The sequence below is a fragment of the Aquila chrysaetos genome, chromosome 1, assembly GCF_900496995.4.
Source record: "Aquila chrysaetos chrysaetos chromosome 1, bAquChr1.4, whole genome shotgun sequence".
NCBI classification, from domain to species: domain Eukaryota; kingdom Metazoa; phylum Chordata; class Aves; order Accipitriformes; family Accipitridae; genus Aquila; species Aquila chrysaetos.
The window spans coordinates 31,395,120-31,418,921 of NC_044004.1; the positions used below are offsets into that span (position 1 = coordinate 31,395,120).

The 23,802-nt window shown below is 36.3% G+C and overlaps 1 protein-coding gene across 9 annotated transcripts in view; it reads left to right on the plus strand.

The window, feature by feature from the left end:
* Nucleotides 1-22,688, plus strand: part of EXOC1 (exocyst complex component 1) — a 32,740-nt gene extending 10,052 nt beyond the window's left edge. For 3 of the 9 annotated variants that reach the window (XM_030012921.2, XM_030012911.2, XM_030012927.2), the window contains 15 exons: nt 554-781; nt 1,022-1,154; nt 1,346-1,455; nt 2,030-2,083; nt 6,224-6,373; nt 7,846-7,951; nt 10,890-10,934; nt 12,089-12,252; nt 14,014-14,124; nt 14,595-14,671; nt 15,221-15,449; nt 16,311-16,494; nt 18,764-18,963; nt 21,059-21,253; nt 22,026-22,688. In XM_030012921.2, the coding sequence (XP_029868781.1) occupies nt 554-781; nt 1,022-1,154; nt 1,346-1,455; nt 2,030-2,083; nt 6,224-6,373; nt 7,846-7,951; nt 10,890-10,934; nt 12,089-12,252; nt 14,014-14,124; nt 14,595-14,671; nt 15,221-15,449; nt 16,311-16,494; nt 18,764-18,963; nt 21,059-21,253; nt 22,026-22,178 (2,139 nt within the window). In that variant the 3' untranslated portion in view covers nt 22,179-22,688. The remainder of the gene's footprint in view (nt 1-553; nt 782-1,021; nt 1,155-1,345; nt 1,456-2,029; nt 2,084-6,223; nt 6,374-7,845; nt 7,952-10,889; nt 10,935-12,088; nt 12,253-14,013; nt 14,125-14,594; nt 14,672-15,220; nt 15,450-16,310; nt 16,495-18,763; nt 18,964-21,058; nt 21,254-22,025) is intronic. The other 6 variants (XM_030012936.2, XM_041122924.1, XM_030012937.2 and 3 more) reach the window with 3 other exon arrangements.
* The last annotated feature ends 1,114 nt before the right edge of the window (nt 22,689-23,802 follow it).

Below are 23,802 nucleotides of genomic sequence, written 5' to 3' on the forward strand. Positions count from 1 at the left end.
GTCTGTAACAGTACCATATTGTTTGCTATTTTGCTTTTTAAACAGCCCAACGTTCTAGAGGTCACTTAGAAAATTTAAGGAGATGCAGGGGATGCAGTCTTGAGGGAACAGTTAACAACCTCCTCAAATTGTTGAGTTGTATGTTTCTCTTATATTTTGAAAATGGCTGTTACCATAGAGATAGCTGATCTTGCAACAGAAAATGTGACCTTATCACCTAAGCTGTTTTTCTGGAACTACAAATGTTCCAGTATAGTAGGGATTACTGTTTGGTTTTTATTTTTGTGCAGATCAATACTTCAATTCTAAGAACTTGAGCAAAGTTTTGGGTTTATATCTTTTCTTTATGAAATGAAGAAGTGTCATAGACTGGGGAACTGCTGTGTTCAATAACTCTTTAAATGAGAAGTACTACAAGCTTATATTGTTTTGTCGCTCTCATTGAGAGTTTTGGAAAATGTTTATCTGACAGTAATAGAGACAGAAGGAGATATCAGAAAGCTTTTGAGATAAAAATGTCTCTTAAAATGTTGTGGCTTAATTTTCTGTACAGGCAAATATCCAGTCAATTATGGCCTCGGAGAAACAGGTGAATATCTTGATGAAGTTGCTGGATGAAGCTCTAAAGGAGGTTGACCAAATTGAGCTAAAGCTGAGCAGTTATGAAGAAATGCTTCAGAGTGTAAAAGAGCAAATGGATCAAATTTCAGAAAGCAACCACCTAATCCATCTCAGCAACACAAATAATGTGAAGCTACTGTCAGAGATAGAGTTCTTAGTGGTAAGCATTTTTATTGTTTGCGGTGGTCACATCAGGTATAAAATTCTTTTAGGTTGCTACCCTGTTTAGCAACCATACATGAAGCTCATTTAAAAAAAGAGTTTATTTTTCTGTTTTATTATTGCACTAACTTCAATAAGTTTTTTATAGTGATGGAATTGTATTTATCATTCTTGGTTCAGCAGCCTAGCAAACTAACCCGCTTCTGGCTTATGGATAATACTATCCAATATTTTGTAGAATCACATGGATTTGGCTAAAGGTCACATAAAGGCCCTTCAGGAGGGAGATCTGACATCTTCTCGAGGCATCGAGGCCTGCACTAATGCAGCAGATGCCCTTCTGCAGTGTATGAATGTAGCTCTTCGTCCAGGTAATGTTTTTGTTATACTACAGTCTAACATATAAAATTTATTATGGTAGTGCCTTAATTGTATGCCTTTCCAACTAGTCTCAGATTTTGTTTCTGTAGATTGAGAGAATTGTGACCTCTGGTCCTCTTGGTTCCCACATACAATATATTACTATACATTTTGTACTCTGCGAAATTCTTTTTGTTTTTAGGACATGATATGCTTCATGCAGTGAAACAGCAACAGCAGCGGTTTAGTGACTTGCGTGAGCAATTTGCCCGGAGACTTGCCAGTCATTTGAACAGCGTATTTGTTCAGCAGGTATTATTTCTTACTATTTTATATGAAATTTTCAGTCACAAACTTTTCCTGAGAAGAAAAACAATCCATCTAAAACATGGACGTGTTCTGTGATGTAATCAGTAAATGAATGGACTGCTAGAGGCACTTCAGGCAGAGATATTACTAAGCATACCAAACTGTAGTTGCCTACAGAATTCTCTTACATTTAAAAAAATCCACCTCTTTTTAGTGGGTTTGCTATCTGAATTAAACACATTGTGTGATATGTAAGGATTTATTCTGATTGTAAAGCTTGATTAATTGAAGAGAAAAAGCATTGACTGTTTTTATTAAAGGTTTCAGAGGCTGAGAACACTGGAGTTTTTGCTGTCTGAACTTCAAGGGCCATAAAAAAAAACAAACCACACCAAAACAGACAAAGTTTTTTTACAAGACTCTGTTGATAAGACAAAGTAAAATGTCTAAACGTTGATTTTTGAGCATTATCTTGAAATGCTCAGAAATCACTGTCCTGAGACTTGTTTCCTAAAGGCTGGATGTGTTTTTTAGCATCAGTTTTTTAATTTCTGTATTTTTTTTTATCTCCAATCAGTTTACTCAGACCCTCCTTCAACTCTATAACAGGTCCTACTATCTTTCAGTTCCAGTGAGTACATCAGGTTTGATACAAGCTTTTCTAACTAATTCTTCTAAGCTTGACTTACCTAACTAGCAGCTGCATCTTTGGCTTTACAAAAAGAAATTTGTCCTTCCCAATTGCAGAGCATCAGACTTATGCCCCTTCTCACTTCCATTATTTTTATTAGCCCTCAAGATTTGTTTATCTGTTTGAGGTCACATTCCTCTGATCTGATCTCCAGAAACTGCTAAGAGACAGTTTGAGATGTATGGAGGAAGAATATTTTCAGGAAATTGTAATATGTGTACGACTGTACAGATACTGCAATTGTGTGAAACTAATATTTGTAAATAAAAAATAATTCTGTTTTTATACACATTAGTGTAATGAAAGTTTTAGAAGTTTTAGTTTTTATGTATTGGACTGTGTGCAGAAAATGAAATAGAGTTATGCTGGATAATTGTATATAAAATTGCATTTGAGAGTACAAGCCTGGCTTTTTATGGCAAAGATAAGTGCTTCCTGCATTTTCTTCACCTTGCAGAAGAATTCCAGTTCTACAGCATTTTAAAGTTTTTGCCTTTAGCTTCTGTTGTTAAGAAGGTATGGTTCTCCTGTTACTTTTCATATTTTGAAAAAACTGAGCACAGGCTATGTGTCCTGGCCTTCTAAATAAGCAAGTAGAAGCTATGTAGTGCAAGTCCTGTGTAAATGCATTCACAAAGCTTGAATATTGGACTTGTGTATGAAAGTGGCTGTTTAACAGAATGCCTTTTCTGATGTTCTGTTCGGAGGATTTTATTTTTTAGAAATGGTAGGAGATTATTATTACTGTGTAATACTACTTGCGTTAGATGGAATACTTCTACAGAGACTTTTCAATGCTATTGAGAATGCTATTACCAATTTACAATTTTTTTTATTTTTTTTTTTAATTTCTTCATAATTCTGGTACTAATAGTGGCCTCACATTGTCTTTCATATAAACTTGCCCTCTGAAAAGTTTTGGCTTGCTGTTAGCTGTGAGGTATTAATCAGCAGATAAAAAATATGACCTTGCCATAAGGTTAAGCAGGAAGAGCTTGTTAACTGCAAGAGATGAGCCTCTGCAAAGCCTTTTTGCTTGTTGTAAAAGAAAAAAAGTTTGTGCACTTCATTTTGAGGTACGGATTCAAGTGTTGGAGGTATAACAGATTTTTGTGTTATCTTACTAAAATGACCTTGTTTTGTTAGTCTGATGAATTGAATAGCAATTTCTCATTCCCATGTTTTTGAAAAGTCTAACTGGAATACTTTGTTACCTTTAACATCTGAAGATTTGCATTATTTGTTTAGAATGTTTCTTTAAAAAAAATAAATTAAAGCACTTCAGAAAAACTAAGGCAGGTAAAGATTTCTAAATTAAAATGGCAAATGAAAACACTGTGATGTCTAGGCAGCTGCTAATACAAGCAAGGCATATTCTGATTTGGAACTCATTAGATGGAAAACCAAAGTTGCATTGACATTTTGGCCTAAATGTATTATCTTGGAAGTGTGAAATTGTTCTTTTTTTTTTTTTTTTTTTTTTAAAGCAAACAAACCCAATGCTGTGATTCAAACTACTGTTGTAAGATATTAAGGTGCTACATATCCTCTACATAAAAATGAGAACAAATCTTAAAAGTTTTAAACAGAAATGCAACTTTGGATTGCCGTTCGTTGCAGTGTTAAAAACTGTTTGCAGTAACAGTTACTAACAGTTAATGTAGTTGTCTTTATTGTGTCCTAATAATATTTTATTAACTTTACTGTGTGTCTATAACTTTAAAGATTTTTTTTTTTTTTTTTTTAATTATTTTTAAAAACAGGTTCAGCATTCAATTAGAAGGCAACTCTGGGCTTTCTGTCTTTGAAATATGAAATAGTTTGAAGCTTTGAAACTATGAAATAGTTGAATAACAAACTTGCAGTATCATTTGGTAACAGTTAGTATAAATCTATGTGTAGTGGGAGGAAGCCTGTTAATTAGGTGGAGAAAGTACACCTAGAAGCTTCATAATGTTTTGGAGCAGACTTGAACAGGATATAATTTAGGAAAACCAGAATGATTAGTCCTGTGGAAAAGTTGGCTTGGAGAGAGAAATTTATCTTGGGAGGGGATTTATCATCTAGCTTTAAGAAGAATGCAACTACTAAGCAAAAATAAAAAGTTGTATGTAAAAAAGGGACATGAATAAAATTGTTAGATGAAAGAAGCAATAAAAATGTGGATAGCTGAGTATTTCCTAGCAGTAATATGAACTAGCCTTTGGACTGACTTAGTTGAAGAAAGCTGTGAAAGCCACCAGATAAATGATCTTAAACTATAATGAACATTAAAATGCATGTTGTAGGAACATTGCACACCAGGGAATAGGAGAGAACCATAAATGGTTTTCTATATCTAGGTCTTATAAAAGCATATCAAAGATCTGTTGAAAATATTTGCTATATGCATGCCTAGAAGTACACACAGTATTGAGTATGACCTCAGTAATCATGTCAGCAGCTGTGTGGCTAATGCTGGCTGGATTCCAGTTCCAAATTATATGTTGCAATAATTACACTTTACAGAGTTAGCTTTTTGTTGGAGTCAGACTACAAGATTGTTTTTAGAAGGGAGATTTATAGTGTGACCCTTCCCCATTGTCTGAGAATAAATGAATGAGGTTGTCTAGGACTTGTTTCTTTGGGTCCATTTGTGTCTCAGTTTATGTAGTTAAGAGAACAGCACTCAAAGTAAGTGCATGTTCATGTTGGATACAAAAAAGTAGTCCAGCTTTATTCAGAAGCCAGCATGTTTGCATTGCATTACTTAGTAAAGGTTAGTCTTTTACAAATAGTATCAAGACTCGTATCTTCATTTTTTAAAACAAAAATCTGTGAATGTATTGTGGAAGCTTTTAGGGCTTTTTTTACCAAAGGCTTGAACTGATTAGTACCCAATACAGTAAAGAAGGGTCAGCTAAAGTTGCTTTAGTTTTGGCTCAGTGATCCAAACTGGCTTCTGTTCCAACTTAAAGACATGCAAAGACAGTTCTTAAACTGTATAGCTTATATTCTGCCAACTTGTCATATCCAAGATGGAATGCTCCTCTGTCAGGGACTGACACTGACTGACCTGCATAAACCACCCACATGTTACGCTACAGGAAGTTGAGACCAATTAGGACGATCTTTTTGTGCTGCCATGGCACAAACTATACTTAGGATCAAGTTCTGTTGCTGTATTTATTGCAAACCTGGTAAAAAAGACTTTACAGAAAATATTAAAGCCATTTTGAAATTAAGTCACATCCTCCCCTCTGTTAACCCACGGCTAATGGTTGCATGTTCTGCTACATGGCTGAACTGTGGTGTTACCTTGCTTGCTTCCTGAATTGCCCAGGAAGCTTGTGAGTTCAAGCAAGTGAAAGCTTAAAAAAGCTAAATTGTATGTTGTTCAAGCAATATGATGTGGCCTTCACTTAAAGGATAGTGTGTTTTTCAGGAGATAAGCCAGAGAAAAGGAGTGTGAAATTAGTAGCTTGCTGTTAAACCGATTGGTTTATGCTGCATGTTGTAAACTGTTTAACTCTAGTAAATGTTTACTGAAAGCGTGTGTGTGTCTACATTTGTGTGGAGGGAGGGAGAATGTGTGTGAACTGGTGTTTTTAAGACTTGACCAAAGCTTGGCCAAGGTGGACTAAAATAGTTTGAATTGGAGCAGACTTTCAGAGGTGTAGCATAAAGCTCATCATTAACACCTAGGCCACCCATTGATTGGGGGCTTGAAATGTCTAATGGTATATGGGAACAACATCTTTAAAAAGAAGCAGCTATGGTTTTGGGGTTTTTCTTTTTGGTTTAGAGAAATAATGTAGTAATCTCTTAGCATTTTTCAGAAACAATTGAACACCTGTCATTAAATCTTCACTCAGGTGTACCTTGCATTCTCATGCAAAAAATGCCAAATTGACTCTTGGTGTCTGTATTATGTTAGGTGTCTTTTCAGTCTGCGTCTCTAGATTTTGTTTCTATGCAAGGTATTTTGATGCTTTTCTGTTTGTCTGAATGGGATGCTGTCTTCATTTTAAGTTTTTCAGGAAATTTCTAGTACATCTGTATAATGCTTCGAGACTTACTTTAATACTTTCTCTTATCAAGGGTCATGATCAGAGTTCTACTCTTGCCCAGCACTCTGTTGAATTGACATTACCCAATCACCATCCATTTCACAGAGATTTACTTCGATATGCTAAACTGATGGAGTGGCTCAAGAACACAGATTATGGAAAATATGAAGGGCTAACAAAGGTATGTGAAGTGCTCAAATGATGCTAGAGAATGTGTATAATGTATGGGTTTTGAGAGTCAAAAGAATTGCCTGTGTGTATGTGCATGGTCTTTTAATATTCCTTTATATTAAATTTAATTCACTGGTCTTCTTTTCTTGTTCCTCTTTGAAATAGGAAACTTCATTTTTTTGGTATTTGTTGTATCCTGGTTTTTTTGGTTTTGTTTGTCCCCTGTCCCCCCCGCCAAGTTTCTATGTCTCTGTTCTGAAGTATCCTAAGATATTTAATATTTATGTAAAACAAGTTTGCCATTTTACAGTCTAGTAAGAAAAATAATTAAGCTATTTTCATGTTGATGTGTTTACTGCCTGTGTGACATCTTTATTTCAACAGGCCTTCACTTCTCTTAGGAATACAAAAAACTTCAGAGGTCTCCTGTAAAATAGATTAAATAGAAACATTTTGGCTTTGTATATATGTAACTTCAAACTACCTCGTTTAAAACTGATAGGGTGTGAAAAAATTATTATAGAAGTATAGAAAATGTTTAGACAGAAGTCAAGGGAAAGTTAGTCCTTACAGAACAAGTCATCTTTTATTAAAGTTCTGTCATTCTTAACTCAACTGTAGAAGATGCAAATTAGACTCTTAAAAAGGCTTTGAAATAGTTGTTCTTTTGCCTTGTGTAAGGCAAATGGTCAATGAATGGTTGACATCTTTGTGATTTTCTAATAAAAAAATTGAGATACTTACGTATTTATGTATTATGTGTGCTAAGTACAAAATTCTGAAGAACATGGGGAAAAAATTATTGCATGATCTTTGTCAATAAATATTATTATAACCTTTGTACTAAAAATCTAAGCAAACCAGATAATCTTCAAACTTATTTCAGTTGTTGTGCCTCTTGTCTTTAAAATTTGAGCTTATTTTTGGCAGTGTTGCAAACAAATTATTTTGGGATTGATTGAATCTTATAGTAAATAGGCCCATAGAGTTTGTGCCTTCCAAAGTTTTCTGGTCTTTTCTTTTCCTTCTGAGAATGGTAATAAAGGAGGTCACGTACTCAGAAAGATGTGTAGGAATGGCGTGCTATTTGCTTTTTGGGGGGCATAGTAAAAGTCTAGTAAAAGAGGCTACAGAGAATGGTGCTGAATTCTCTCCATTTTATCATTGAATTGAATTATGTGATGCTCCACCGCTAGTAGTCCTCTTTGTTTGTACCACACTGCTTATCTTTCCTTGTGGAGCAGAAGTAGCAAGTTTCTGACTGATGCTCAGTGAACTCACTAGGAAAATGAATATAACCTGCTTAAATATCATGAATATATTTTTGTGCATGCTACATAAATACATATATGTATACACACACATATAGTCCAAACCAGTTTGTTATTCAGTAGTACTAGCTGTTTTTTAAGAACTATTTAACTGTAATAAAACAAAGTCAATATATATACCTGTTAACTAACTTTACATTTTTCTTTTAAGAATTATATGGATTATTTATCACGACTGTATGAAAGGGAAATAAAAGATTTCTTTGAAGTTGCCAAGATCAAGATGACGGGCACAACCAGAGAAGGAAAAAAGTTTGGTAAGCTTCCAGGAGGCGCATATCTTGCTTTGAATCTTATTATTTGCTTATAAAATACTCATTACAACACCTAGGGCCAATTTTATAATGGTGTAAATTTGTTTACTTCTGGCAAGGTAGAAGAAGTTCGATGAAAAATAAAATTGGTAAAACTTCTGACTTACACAAGGCCAAAGCAGCACAACTGAAATCTTGTGAAATTGGTCAAAAGAGAAGGAAGGATAAAATATGATATTTCTAAGATTTCTCAGATTTTCAAATCTACACTCACTTTTTGGCAAACTACCAACCATATTTTGTTACTTGAACTATCCCACTTTATTACTGGAACGAATTTGAAAAATCAGCTCTTGTAATTAAAGAAAGCTTGGGCAGCACGTGTGTGTGTTCCTTCTGCTATTATTTCTGCTTTTAATAAGTTTTGGGTGGATTTTGAAGAAGCTAGTTTTAATGCTAATTCTGCCCAAGGAAACTTGTGTATTTCATTGCGTTTTCAGTGGGATTTACCTATGTAGTCTGAGACTAGAAATCATACTTTGTTAACTTGTAGGGCTTCCTGTTTAAGGGAGTATGTATTCCTGCTAGGATTAAATAGTCTAGTGTGAGTATGGAAGTGAAGCTTTTAAAAAACTAACTGGAATACTTAGCAAGCAACAGTGATATAGGTGTATTTATATATTGGTTCTTCTATATTTTAAAATGCACTGTTTCAAAACTTGTTTAAAATATTTATATTTGCCACAGTTGACCAGTTTCCAATTTCTAGATTCAGAAATTATGTGCAGCTTTAACTAGTAAGCTTTGTCAAGTCTTTTTTGGGTCCTGAACATCTGCTTTGAAGTTTGATGGTAGAGAACAGAAAAAAGTAATGAGAGGAAGAAAGCAGGAGAATGGTGAGGCTTGGTTGAGGGAGGGGGAAGCTGGAAAGATAAGTCTTGGCAAGCTGATGGACATGGAGAGCAAGTGGTGCCATAATGTGGTGTTGTCAGAACAGTTAAATTCATAAATCTTGAAAAGCTATCTTACTGCAAGAAAAAAACCACTTTATTGTAATATAAATTGATTTCTAAAACATTCTAAACGCTCTGTCTTGGCAGTTATTTTGTGATTTGCATTTGTGAGAAGACAGTTTTTGTAGCAACTTCCTAATTTCTGTAAATGTTATGGAGTGATCAGGCATTTTGGAGAAAGAGGTCCTTCAATTCCCCAGTGTAAGAGCTGCACCTTGAGAAGGCTTCTGTCTTGTATTTGTGCAAATGTATTTATTTTGTAACAGCTTGTAACGTGTGTAATCTGAAAGGCTTCTATGTTGAAGGTAGTGGTTGTACTATTACTAGTTGCACATTAATTCAAAATACATCACTTCCTAATAGTACACTTATTTAAGGAATAGTGTAGGTGCATAATGCTCCAGTTGTACTCAGACACGAAAGATGACCTGTTTCCAAGCTGTGTTGGTGTGTGTTCTTGCCTTTTTTTTGTGCTTTGGGAATAGCACTGCTATTTGAATGCCTCAAACGCAGAGGGGATGCTGGGAGAATTCTGGCATTCTGTGCTAGTGCAAGGTTCTTTGTCTGCATTTTTATGGCAAAAAAGTTCTGGGTCGTGAGCATTCACACTTGTCTTAAGTAGTCTTTTTTTTTTTTTTTTTTTTTTTTTTCCTTCTTTTCTGATGAAGCCAAGACTTTGATACTTAAATACCATAAAATCAATGTGGGAAAGAGTGCTACTGCTGTCATATGTTTATATGATGCGGCTTCTCAAAAGCCACTATGGTTCCCCTGATTGTCCAGGGCCTGATCTTTGCCTGTAGTTTTTCACATTCTGTAATATAGTCCCGTGTGTTTGGAAATTGAGGATGATGATGAAGTGGGACCAATGCATGACAGATATATAAACCAAATATATCAGGCCTAAACCTTTTTATTCAAAAACTGCCAAAACCCCCAAGATCTAAAAACTAGGCTGGAATTAATTTTGAGTTTGACATTATAATTGTCAGTAGTGTTGCCTACTTGAGAACATCTGGTATTTAAGACATGTTTGTGGCATTTAGAAGTATTTACTCATTCTATTACAGTAGGTTCTGCTTGCCTGCTCCATTTTGGGGGCTTGTAGCATCCATCCTCATCAAGATCTTCTTAATACCACATATTGCTTTTAGTGTATGTATGCAAATGCCTTTTACTGGTTAGGGATTCTCTATTTACTGCATATGCCCATTTACTCTAAATTTCATATTGAAGTCCACTTGAGAAAACGGTTTTGTTCTGCAAAAACCATGAAAAATAAAAAAAACACCTTGTAAATTTTTTTTACTATATATTATTTGTTTTCATCCTCTCTGATTTTTGCAGTCATCAATTTTTGGTGCAGCATGAATACAGAAGATGTATTCTCTATGTAAACATCCTGATTTGCGAACAACAGAAAAGGTTAACCAGTCTTACTGTTGATATGAATGCTTTTGCAGTATTGGTGTGTGTTTTTTAAATTGAAGAGGTGGACAATATCTCTGACTCAGTACAAAATTACATAAGTACATTTTAATTCCTTGTCTGTTATTGATATGATGATTGATCTTGGAAACTGAGTCTTTTGCAATATTAACTCTGACAAATAAAACCCTAATTTAATGGACTTCTTAATTTGGGAGAACTTAAATACATGTTACCAAAAATGTTCTTTGGACACTCTATTTAAGAAAAAGAGAAGTTTAATACGTAGAAACTTACTCTGTTTTCCATGTAGTTTAGATACTGAATTTCTAGAATAGTACCTCTCCAACTAAATGTGTTTGCAATGTAGTTACTTGCTGCTTATAGTTCTCCGCATGTTTCTTTCCAGTTAGAGCTTAACTTGCATCTTGTGCATGGTTTGTGCAAACTGCATTTTAACTTGTCTTTGTCTTTGATGCTTGCAACCTAATCCATCCCAGCTACACTGCCTCGAAAAGAAAGTGCTGTCAAACAGGAAACTGAGAGTGAGTATAACTAGTTGCATTAGTTGGTATTGTCAATGCATGTGTGTCAATGTAAAGATGTAGTGCTGCATCGTGGAAAATCTACCTAACACTGAAGCACTCTGTTCAGAATGAAATAAGCATTAGCAGAATCATTGTTTTTGCAAGGCAAAAATGAAGCATGGCTAAAATGGCCGAATATAAAAGTTGAGAAGGTTTGCAGGTAAAGGCAACATCTTTTGGTTTTCCCATGCTACTAGTTGATCTAAAAAATATGTTTGTGCCTGAGAGCTTGTTGTAGTTTTCCAACTCTTCTGGTAGGTTGAGGTAACAACTTCTATTAGATCTATAGACTTTGTCTTGTGTCCCTAGACTAGATACCAACATAGCAGTTAAATGAAACTTGCAGGATTGCTTTTAAGTTTCTTTGTGGTTGAGATGTGAGAAGTTTACATGGGGGTCAAATATTGACGATTTCTTGGTCTTGTTTTGTTAATAGCTTTCTCCATCCTGTTCCAACATTTCTGAAAATTTGGGAAAAAAATAAAAAGATACGCTCCTCATCTAGGAGAAGGCCCCACAATATCAGGAAGAAATGTCTGAATGTTAATTATGATCAAAAGGAGGGGGGAGCATTAGCAGTAGAGTTACTATGGGATTGTAGATCCAGCAAAACAGCTGGAGCAAACTATGTAGATAAAAGGATGTTAACAGCAGAAAGATCAAGTTCAAGATGAAAAACTGCCTGTGTGTATATAAAACTCTTTAATTTTTTTCCCCTCTTGTGGATTAATTCTACTTGTGGCAGCCTTTGCCCAAAGGACATTCACAAAGATCACAACTGGACTTTGCTTCCAAGCTTTCAAGGACAATATCTATCCCAGTGTTCCTGTATTTCACAATTTTGTTCCTTTTATACCTTTTTCCATACTTTACAATGAGGGCTTATATAGCTATCTACTTTGATACTTGCTGAAGTATTTCAGTTACTTTGTAATGAGAAAAGAATGTGTTTACAGCAAAAGCACTTGCAGCTTAGACAAAAATTGGGTTGTTTTATTTTAATGTAGGACTACTAGTAACTCTTGATCTCATACATTCTGTAATGAACCTGTTCTTCTTGAGTATTTTATTCTGCCTTTGCTTCCCTCCTTCATAGTGTCTTTATTTCACAGGTCTTCATGGAAGTTCTGGAAAATTGACTGGGTCTACTTCTAGCCTAAATAAACTCTCTGTTCAGAGTTCAGGAAACCGTAGGTCTCAGTCATCCTCACTGCTGGATATGGGAAACATGTCTGCCTCTGACCTTGATGTGGCTGATAGAACAAAATTTGATAAGGTAAAGCCAAAATGTTGCATAGGATTCCTGCTTAGTTTTGTATTAGGAGCATCTTACATATCCTTCTTGTATAGTTTGAAAATCTGTACTGTTTAAATCTTAAACCATGCCAATTTTGAATTCTGTATGTACCACACATCTAATAAAGGTAGTTTCTAAGAAATATGTAGAACAGAGTATAATTCTCTGATTATAAGATTCCATTTAGTTCCTTTATATGCTGCATGTGATCTTTAAAGAATATAGAGCATAAAAAATGGTCTATTAAGTTGAAGCTCAATATCCATTTTTAAGCAAATAGGAATTGAACTGATGGATTCTTCAACTGATTTTATTTTTCTCAATACGAACGTTCATGTGTTCTGTCGCACTTTGCCAGTATGTAAGCAAAAGTGAAAGAGAAGAAAGCATTATCTTCTTTTAGCCAGGGCCTGAGCATGGCCCTAAAATGTTATTTATACTGGTTTCACATCAAAGTTATCATCAGTTTTCAGCTTTAACCAATGGCACTAAGTTATTATTGGAGTGTACTCAGCATCTGTGGGTTTTGTTGGGGGGGGTGGGGTGTTTTGTTTTGTTTTGTTTTTTTCCCCCTGAACCTTTAAAAGTGACAGTACTCCTTACTTCTTGTGGAATTAACTCCTCAGTACTGTGAAGGGAAAAGGAGCTGTTACCAGAGTGAGAGAGAAAAATAATTTTCTTGTTCTCTATTGAATTGTTTGATGGACATGAGTATTTTTCTTCTGACTTCCTCAAATCCTTGTTCAGTCTTGTTCTGGGAGGAAATATTATATGCCTGAAACAATTTTAACTGTTAAGTTATTACAAACCTGTAGCAGCAACTTGTCTAGAATTAAAATGATAGCTTTTTAAAACAATATTATACAAGTACAAGTATTGTGCTAATTTTTTCAGCTGCTTCTATCTCACACCCATTGGGGACATATGACTGTGACTAATGTATACAGAGTTGTAAGCTACTAAGCTGACCTAGTAGATTTTTTTCAATTATTTTTTTTAGGGGACTTTTCAGTGGTATGGATTTACTATGTGGCTAGATTGGTTTCATTTATATAAATTATTCCATGTCTTAATCCTTAAATACTTGTTGAGAAAATGCTGTGTTGTGTAAAGATGACAGATTAGAAGTATGTCTAACACCTGACTTACAATTTCAGTAGTTCATATTAATAAAATTAAATTATTTTAGTTAGTTATTGCCAAAATAGTCTTTTATTTCAGATTAAATCTAAAAATCATGATCAATACTTCTATTTCAGTGCAAAACCTGCTGTTGGTTTCTGTAGCAGCTATGTAGAAACTTTTTCTACAGAGCAGTTATCTTCCACATACACAGTTTACCTGTTTTTCTCCCTGAGGCTTTTAATTTTGTTGTCTTCCTCTTAGCAACCCAGGCAGAAAAGAGGGTGGCAGAGCCCATGACTTACTATTAAAATGCGAGTCTTTCCATCATAGCACAGAAGTCCTTTCTCAGCCTGTGACTCGAAAAACTCTAGTTGTGGAAAACCAGATTGTTCTTTTCTTCCCAGTGTTATATGGATGAGAAGGGACTATGCTGAAGATGCAGATAGCACTTTTAAAGATAAAGTACAAGTTGTTTCCATTTCTATTAAGCAGAAATAAGCCTTCTAAAGCTTACTGAAGATAGAAAGTATAAAATCCTATGCAACAAAATTAAAACTAGTATTACTAACTGTTGATAGTATTTGGTGTGTTGATAAAATATTTGGCTTTCTTTAGATTTTCGAGCAAGTATTAAGTGAACTAGAGCCTCTGTGTCTGGCAGAACAGGACTTCATTAGTAAATTTTTCAAACTACAGCAACATCAGAGCATCTCGGGAACAACAACGGTATGACTCTTCATTCTGTCACTGAAGTAAAAAATATTGAACAGGCCTCTTAAGAGACCTTTTTAAAAGATAACTTTTGAATTTATTTGGCAATTATGTGATCCAGATGATCAATAATTTGGTTTTTTTCTCCATTAGCTGGCAGAATCTTTATTTTTGGCTGACGGATGCAAAATCTGTTAAAGAAGGACTGATGTGTTTCTTTTGCCATGGCTTTGTTTCCTCATAAGATCACAATAAACGCTTCATCATGCTATGTAGGAAGGCAATGGGGAGTAATTGTGGATAGTGTTGTATTTGGTGGAACATGACTAGAAGACTACCAGAACTTTGCAAACCACTTATTTGCTACTTTGGGGGAGGCAGCGGGGCTGATAATTATGTTGGTTTTGTCAGGTATACTTATCACTTAAATATAGAATTGGAGACAAGCTTTCAGCTTCCTTTATATATATTCCTTGTTCTTACAGAATGAAGCAGAGGAAATGGATGGAGGAACTTCATCTCGTTTATACAGTTCTGGTGTTCCACAAACAATATCATCTGAGTATGTGCCGCTGTTGTTTATTATTAATTCTTAAGCCTACATGTGAATTTATTTGGCATATAAAACTTTTTTCTCTATAATCAGAAATTGTTCCCTTTTAGTGAAAGTGAATAGTGAACTCTTAATTTGTACCTAGACACTGTATGTGTCAGTAAATACAAAATTTTTTGTATATAGGATGGATGTTTCTGTCTATAGTACTATAAAAAAGATGCTTAGTTCTCTTAATAGTTTGCAAAGTGAAACTAGGCACTGTAATATATAAAAAATGCTTTGGAAAATATGCTTTGCAAAGTTCTGAATTTGAGTGTGTGGCAGCTTCCACACAGAAAATACTACTTGGAATATTTTTATACCCGTGACTATTGATTTTTACTGTGTGGCATTGGCATTTCCTCTGTTAGCAGCATTCTGAAAATCATGAGACTTGTTGAATGCAGATGAGACTACTATATCCAATAAATTTATCCGAAAAATGTTATCAAAGACCATGTAAAATAGCCTAGTAAACTGTCAGAGTAATATTTTTATCTTATGCATTTTTAATAGGAAGGACATGATCCGACAAATGATGACAAAAATATTTCGTTGTACTGAACCTGAGCTGAATAATCTTATAGCGCTGGGGGACAAGATTGATAGCTTTAATTCCCTCTATATGTTAGTTAAGATGAGTCATCATGTATGGACAGCACAAAATGTGGACCCAGCTTCCTTTCTCAGCACAACACTTGGAAATGTTTTGGTGACTGTCAAAAGGAACTTTGATAAATGCATTGTAAGTTCATTAGTTATTCTGATTAAGCTAACTATAATATTATAGGAAGCCCACTCCTACCCAGTTTGATTTTGCACTTCTATATAGTTAAATTTTTGCTTTTAATTTGAAGTGAAAATGAGTAACTTTATTGCTCTTCTACTGGCCAAACCTTCAAAAAAGATAAACTAATTGGTGGTTGTGTTTCTTTTTCCTCTCTATTCCAGTTTTCTTCAATAATTAGCTATTTGTAACAAATACGACCACTCATTCACTGCTGTGAGCTAGTTACCTTGTTTAGTTGTTTGTTTGTTTAAACTTGTACTCTTACTGAGATTACTGAAGTCAGTCAAGTAACCTATAGCTCTCTGGCTTTTTTACTTACCAAAACAAAAACTCAGGGACTATGAGGGGTTTGCTTTTCCCCTTCGACCATAATATGCCAAATAGACAGCTCTTCCATGTGTTCAGTTATTTCTATCTTATATCTAACAGAAATTTGGTTTAGATAAAATGGCAAATCTTTCAGCAGTAGCAGAGGCAGCTTCTACCGTCAGAAACTTCCTTTTGCTAATACTATATGACTATTATCTGAAATATGGCAAGTTTAGTGAAAACACAGTTGCTGGTATAACTTTTTTGTATTGTCACGAATGCAATATACTGCCTATAGTATATGTAATATACATATTAGATATAGTGTATCTAATATAAAGTATATCTAATGCAATTAGATACAATAATTGAAAGATAAAATTATTTCCATGCTTGAATAAATGTCAGTTTTTCAGTATGTCTGCATTTTTCTTTTTTTTTACTAGTTGTTATGTGGTCTGGAGTTATATATTAGAGGCTAACATCTGTTCTTGTTTTAAATTTAAGAGTAATCAAATGAAACAGATGGATGAAGTAAAAATATCAAAGAAGAGTAAAGTTGGGATCCTTCCATTTGTTGCTGAATTTGAAGAGTTTGCAGCCCTTGCTGAATCAATTTTCAAAAATGCAGAACGACGAGGAGATCTAGATAAAGCCTACATAAAACTTATTAGAGCTGTTTTTGTCAGTGGTAGGTCTTCTGAGGTTGTCATAGTTACTAAAATGATTGTTTCCTCCTATTTATATATAATTTTCTCCAATTAACAGATTATTTTTTAAATTTTTTTATTTAAGACTCTCTGTTGCAAGCCACGTGACTGATATTGTGCTGAAATTTTGGTCATCTCTGTTATCAGTAGGAGAGCCAGTGTAAACCTTTTGATTGTAATATACTTTTTAAGAGCAAACTGTAGGTATTTCCCTTTGTACATACCTGTAAAGTAATTTTCAGTTATGATAGAGGGAAGTGGTTAAGACTCTGGAGAGAGAGTGGAGATGGCAGCAACACAACACGCTCAATCTGAAGTGGTTTCCTGTCTTTTCTCCCCCAGGTTAGTTTAAACAAGGAGATGAATCTGGATAGGATCCCTGGCATTTGGCCCTAATACTGTTCATCTTCACAGCCCTGTCTAAAATAAACCACTTAAGTTCTGGCTATGAATTTGACCCTTTCTTGGCAGATTAGGTCCTTTGTGTTGTAGCCTGACACAGCAGAATGTCTTTCTAGTCCTCCCTATTTTCCCAGCTGTAGTCTGGAAAGACAGCAGCAACACCCTTGTTCTACTGGTTTTAATTAACATTAAAAAAAAAAAAAGGAGGGGGATATGCAAGCCAATGAACTCTGGAAAACTTGTCCTTCCCTTTTAAAATGGAGCAGGGACACAGGTGGATGGACCTCTCTGTACTGATTTACCTGCAAATTTTCAAACAACTCCATGTATAGTAATTCCCAACCACTGAGACTTACCTCTTTTTAGGGGAAGATTGGGTAAGAGGAGATAGTAGAAGCAATAAAACTACTTTGAGGAATTACAGCATAGTAGTTCTGAATATACTAAGAAATCGTGAAGAGACATTACTTCATAGTAAAGTAGACTAGACTGCATATGTAGTCAGCAGGAGCATCCCAGGTGATAGGACAGTCAATTTTGAAAATGTTTTCTATTTGATTGCACCCAACTTTTCTGTCCTTAAGAATTTACTGTTCAAGTGATAAAACTAAGCCAACACCAGTAGACAGGCAAAACTATACAATGATAAAATAATCAGGGTAGGAAGAATTTAGAAAAGCATGTTTTAAAAGGGTTTCAAAATTATGCCAGTCAAACACCGAAGAAGTAACAAAATCTGTTTCAGAAAAGTACAGAGCAAACATAAAGAACAAAGAATTATGATGGGGGAGGATAAAGGATAGAAGTAAAGAATGGAGATGAAACAAAATTAAAATTATGTACAAAATCAGTGCAAGCAATATGTTTAATGCAGTAGGATATGTAGTTTACAAGTAATGTTTGAAATGGGTCAGGAAGATGCAGTACTTCAGGTAGAATTGGGGGGGGGGGGGGAGGTAGAAAATTATATGGGAAGAACAAAATTGGCAGTAACAGACTTTTCCTAGTTGGCAGTTCAGTGTTGCAACTGAAATGAATTTGTGAGCTTTATTGATACTCTGGTGTGCGGGATCACTTTCATGGTGGGCATCCTGGTAGACTCAGCAAAATGATTAATGGATGAACAGGCGTAGATACTTAATTGCGCCCTTGGTTGAGGCCATCCTCTTTCAGCCAGCTTTTAGGTGCAGTAAGGGAGTGATAGGTAGAATTTCTTTTGCCTGCCCTGTTTTTGGGGTTTGTTTTTTTTTTTTGGGGGGGGGGGGGTGAAAGGAAGAGACCTATGTGCAGGATTATCCATTTGTATTATTAAATTTGGGGATTGACAATAATTTTGACCATAAAACTAATAAACAAAAATCGAGAGACTGAGAAGTACATTTTAAAAATAAACACCACCTTATTGTAGATTTTTTGTTCTACCAAAGAGGGGAATCAATTTTCTTTGATTTTTCTTAAATAGTTTAAGAAATAGACTTTTCTTAAATAGTTCTATCATGTGAAATTTATTAGGGATAATAAAAGCATGCTTGTAAGCCTCAACAGAATGTGGGTTGTTTCTCACTTCTGTAAATGAGACCAGATGTAGTCATTCTTTTGTATCTTTTTATACCTGACTCTTTTTGGCATACAAATTTCATGGTCTTAGAGCCTATACATATCTGTTAATTCTTTTGAAGGCTCTCAGATATTGATTTATTTAGTGGCAATTATGACAATTACCCATACAAGTGGTTATCATTGACATAAATTCAAAATTCCTTTTCTGACAGTATTATAGTTATTGGTTATGTTTTTCTGAATTTGGTTGTCCTTCTGGTATTTTAAGTATTTTGCTTCCTTTTTCAGTTGAGAAAGTTGCTAATGAAAGCCAGAAAACACCCAGAGATGTGGTCATGATGGAGAACTTCCATCATATTTTTGCAACACTTTCTCGCTTGAAAATTTCTTGTCTTGAGGCTGAGAAAAAAGAAGCCAAACAGAAATACACTGAACATCTTCAGTCTTATGTAATCTACTCACTCGGACAGCCTCTTGAGAAATTAAATGTAAGTATATTTGAGTTTATATACATTTAAATGGTACAGAGTAATCTTTTTCAAGTGTTCAGTTTGCACTATCTGATCTCTTTACCACTGCATCTATCATAATCTTTATTTTATTATTTTAGACTTGAGCATGCCTGGCAAGAGTACTCTACTCATGAGGGTAACAGTCTTGGATGCAAATAACCAAATTTTTCATGGCAATTAATAGTACTGACTAAACATCAGTTGTGTCTTAAGCAAATGGTTTTAAGGAAGGAAAAAGTGAGGGGAAAAGTAATCAGGAGCTTTGGGATAATTTTTCCCACCTGTCCTGCTTTCAGCTGGGATTGAGTTAATTTTCTTTCTAGTAGCTGGTATAGTGTTATGTTTTGGATTCAGTATGAGAAGAATGTTGATAACACACTGATGTTTTCAGTTGTTGCTAAGTAGTGTTTGTACTAAGTCAAGGATTTTTCAGCTTCTCATGCCCAGCCAGCAAGAAGGCTGGAGGGCCACAAGAAATTGGGAGGGGACACAGCCAGGACAGCTGACCCAAACTGGCCAGAGGGGTATTCCATACCATGTGACATCATGCCCAGTATATACACTGGGGGGAGTTGGCTGGGGCAGGGAAGGTGGATCACTGCTTAGGGACTAACTGGGCATCGGCCAGCAAGTGGTGAGCAATTGCATTATGCATCATTTGTTCTGTATATTCCAATTCTTTTATTATTATTATTGTAATTTTATTATTGTTATCATTATTATTTTCTTCCTTTCTGTCCTATTAAACTGTTCTTATCTCAACCCACGAGTTTTACTTCCCCGCCGATTCTCTCCCGCATCCCACTGGGTGGGGGGGGAAGTGAGTGAGTGGCTGCGTGGTGCTTAGTTGCTGGCTGGAGTTAAACCACGACACCACACCTCAACTGCAGAGAAAATTATTGTAGTTTCTGAACTGTTCAAGAATAAGAAAAGTTTTTAGGAACAGTCTGTATGTCTGAAGTTGAATTAAGTATTAAACTGAATGCTGATTTAGGTTCAGAGTCAGTTCTGTCCACTGAGTATTTCCCACTGTTCATTGCTTTTTCTATAAGCGTTTCAGCCATTAATTTTCTGAAAAGTCTAAGATGTATTCTCTTTTTGAAAATTAAAATGCTTTATTGCTGCTTCCCACTTGTTGTGGGTTGACTCTGGCCAGCACCTAAGCTGCCACATAACTGCTTGCTCACTCCCCCTTCCCCAAGCAGGACAGGGGAGAGAATAGGGAAAGCAAAAGTGAGAAAACTTGGGGGTGGAGATAAAGACAGTGTAATCAGTGAAGGGGAGAGAGAGAGGAAAAAAATACATGATGCAAAAGCAGTCACTCACTACCTCCCACAAGCAGACTGATGCCCAGCCAGTTTCTGAGCAACAGCCACCTTGAAGACAACCACCACCACCACCCTCTCCTCTAATGCTAATTTTTATAGCTGAGCATGATGTTATGTGCTATGGAATACCCTTTGGCCAGGGTTGACCTGTTTAGCCACAAATCCAAAACACAGCACCATCTGGGCTGCTACGAAGAAAGTTAACTCCATGCCAGCCAGACACAGTGCACTGTTTCAAATGATGTTGTGGCTCTGCTTGCATGTTCATAGGCATACTTCCCTCCATTTTTATTAAGTTGAGCCAACTGTTCCAGGGCAGTGAGAAGAGAGGGCAATTATGAACAAATATTGCTGTTGTGTAATTATGGTTTAAGTAGAGAAAATCCTATTCAGGTGCTTACTCGGTTTATCCAAAAGATCCGGTATTTTCCCAGGCTATGGCCTCATTAATTGAGGATTTTGAGACTGATACAGTATTAGTTATGAGGTTGCAAAGAAAAGCTTGATTGCTTCTAGAAATGACTGATTTCAGTTCTATGCTAGTACTTACAGAGTACTGTATTGTTGGGCTGTGCTTTGATGTTTATGGCTGAGCACTACTTCATGCCCAATTAAAAAACAAAAATGGAGGGAACACACAACAGTTGTCAAGCAGACTCAAGACTTAACTATACATATGCTTGTGAAATTAAGTTAATTAGTTTAGATTTGTGATAATCATTAATGCTATTATTGTTCGTTAGCATTTTTTTGAAGGCGTTGAAGCTCGTGTGGCACAAGGTATACGAGAAGAGGAAGTAAGCTATCAACTGGCTTTTAATAAACAAGAGCTTCGTAAAGTTATAAAGGAATATCCTGGTAAAGAAGTGAAGAAGGGATTGGATAATCTCTACAAGAAGGTAGATAAACATCTCTGTGAAGAAGAAAACTTACTTCAGGTAAACTAAATCATGGCTTAAAAACCTTGTAATGTTTACACAAAGGCTTTTAATTACTGCTTTTGCATATGTATTCTGTGAGAAGTGCCTAGCTTCAGCATAACTCTGAAAAACCATGAATTTTGAGAGGAGTTTTTTATAATCCCACTCTGATTCTATTTGTTGTAACATTGATTTGAACTGTGGTGGTAGAGAGAGAGTTCAGAAAGAAACTTCCTTTATGATTCCCTAGCTGACCATTAATGGGTGATCTCTGTTCTGCAAAATACACTGGAAGCAGAGAGAACTAGGTTTAAATGAACTGTTAACCTGATAGGAAATTTAGCTGGTGCACTATAGCAGAATATACTTACATCTTTTCTGATAGTTATATTATCTAAGTTTTTTCTTATACTCTGTAAACTTTCTCACTAGAGTAAATGATAAGTAGATTTAAGAGTTAAGCAGGTATTAACAGCTTTTTAAAGTCTGAAACATGAATTAGCACTGTTCTGGTTCGGGGTGTTTAAAGACAAAAGCAGTACCTCTTTTAGGGCAACTTCCTCATCTTCTTTACTACTTTCTGCTTTGCATATTTGGTAGGAGTCATGTAAACACTAAAGATCTTTATGATTAAAAAACTTGCAGCAACTCAGTTTACTGAACTTTGTTAGCATGCTTTAGTTTTAAAATGACACCTGAACTGAGAATCAGTTAATGAGCCAGTGGTTTGTAGTTCACATATAGTGTATTGTGCCAGTTGACATTTCTTAAAGTTTGCTTTCTTTGGCAGGTTGTGTGGCATTCCATGCAAGATGAGTTTATACGACAGTACAAGCACTTTGAAGGGCTGATAGCTCGCTGCTATCCTGGATCAGGAATTACTATGGAATTCACTATACAGGATATTTTAGACTACTGCTCAAGTATTGCACAGTCTCATTAAGTTCTAGAAAGGGAAAGAGAAGCTAGCAAAGTTTGTGCCTGTGTATAAGGGAATCAAACACTATAAATGCTATTTGTTTTTAAAAGGTGGATTTCCACATGTATGTGTAGTTAACTGCCATGTATGTCAAGTTACACTCCTACTTCAAATGTCTTTCAGGGCAGATGAAACCTTCTGGGATTTGTTGCTCTTCTACTGGGTTAAAGTACTGTTTGAAAGCATTAATTCTGTGAAACACTTTGGATATAGTTTTTGCCTTCCCCTCATGTTTACTTTTATTTATCATCCCTTCTCTTGCTAAAAGCAGTAAGCACTACCTTTGTACTACGCAAAAAGGATACTACTGTTTTCACTAATATTTTGCATCTTGGACATTATGTAAGCATTAAAGACTTATCGAATCTTTTCCCTTCCTCGTTCCAGAAAGTATGGATCTGGAACTTCATGCAGTGGGAATACTGAATTCATGTTCTGAGATGTGACTATGGCAATTAAACTGTGTTCATCATATTCTTTATTTCTATGGAGTGTTATTTCAAAAAGGTGAAAATGCAGAGTTATTTCCATTGTTTTGTCTCTGGGCATTGAACTAGAATTGCTCTATTTCTCAACCTGTATTTTTTTTTTCTTCATTTTAGTAAGTACAATGTAGCATCAGTATACTCCCACCTCATGTAACCCCTTCCTCCTCCTGGAGCTTCAGGTGCCTGTGATTCAGGACCTAGTTTTTCTGTACAGCTCGAGGAAATGCTAAGTTGTTGGATAGGGCTGGGGCATGTATAGAACAGAAACAGGTACAATAAGGGTAACATGCACACAGAGGTAAGATTTTGGGTTTTGAGATGCAGATGCAAGACTAAAAAACAGTAACACCAATGAGAAGGTTATAAAGCTCTGAAGGAAAACCCAGCCTGCTGGATGGTAACTCGGCAACACTGAGGCACCTGGATTTGGGTGAGCATACAAACACTTACATCTCGTAGCTCGCTAAATCCTAGTTGCCTTTTCTTTACTAATGAAATACTTGATCCAAGTAGCGTATAACCTGCTCACAGTGTCTGCGCACATGACAAAAGCTAGCCAGAGCACAACCACGGGGAGGTTAAGGGTTACGCTGAGCAGAAATTCCCTCAAACTGGTTATAGACAGCTTATACGAGAGGGCTACCTGTCATTTTTATATCAGACGCTGCAATCCCCGAAGTCTGGCCACAGCAACTACGCAACAGGCAACTATACTACAGGCAGCAACCGCGACTCGGCCCCTCTGGAAAAGGATCGCGAGCAGCGGTGACGTCTGTCTGCCCGCTTCGGCCGCAACAGGAGCGAAGCTGTCCTCAACGGGCCGCTCCTCTGCACGGCGCCGGCCCCTCGCACCAGGGGACAGCTCCGCCCTCAGCCCGAAATTCAGTCGCAGCCCGCGGTGCAGTATCGGGGCTCGGCTGCCGCCCGCCGCCCTCAGCCCAGCCGCCGCCTCTTGCAGCCTCGGGCGGTTCTTGCGTTCAGCCCTCACCCGGCCGCCGGCGGACGGGCGCTACGTCAGCCTCCCCCCGCCCCTCAGCGCGAGGGCTGCCGGTCGCGCGGGAAGGGGCGGGGCGGGGGGGCCGGCGCAGGCGGCGGTTGGC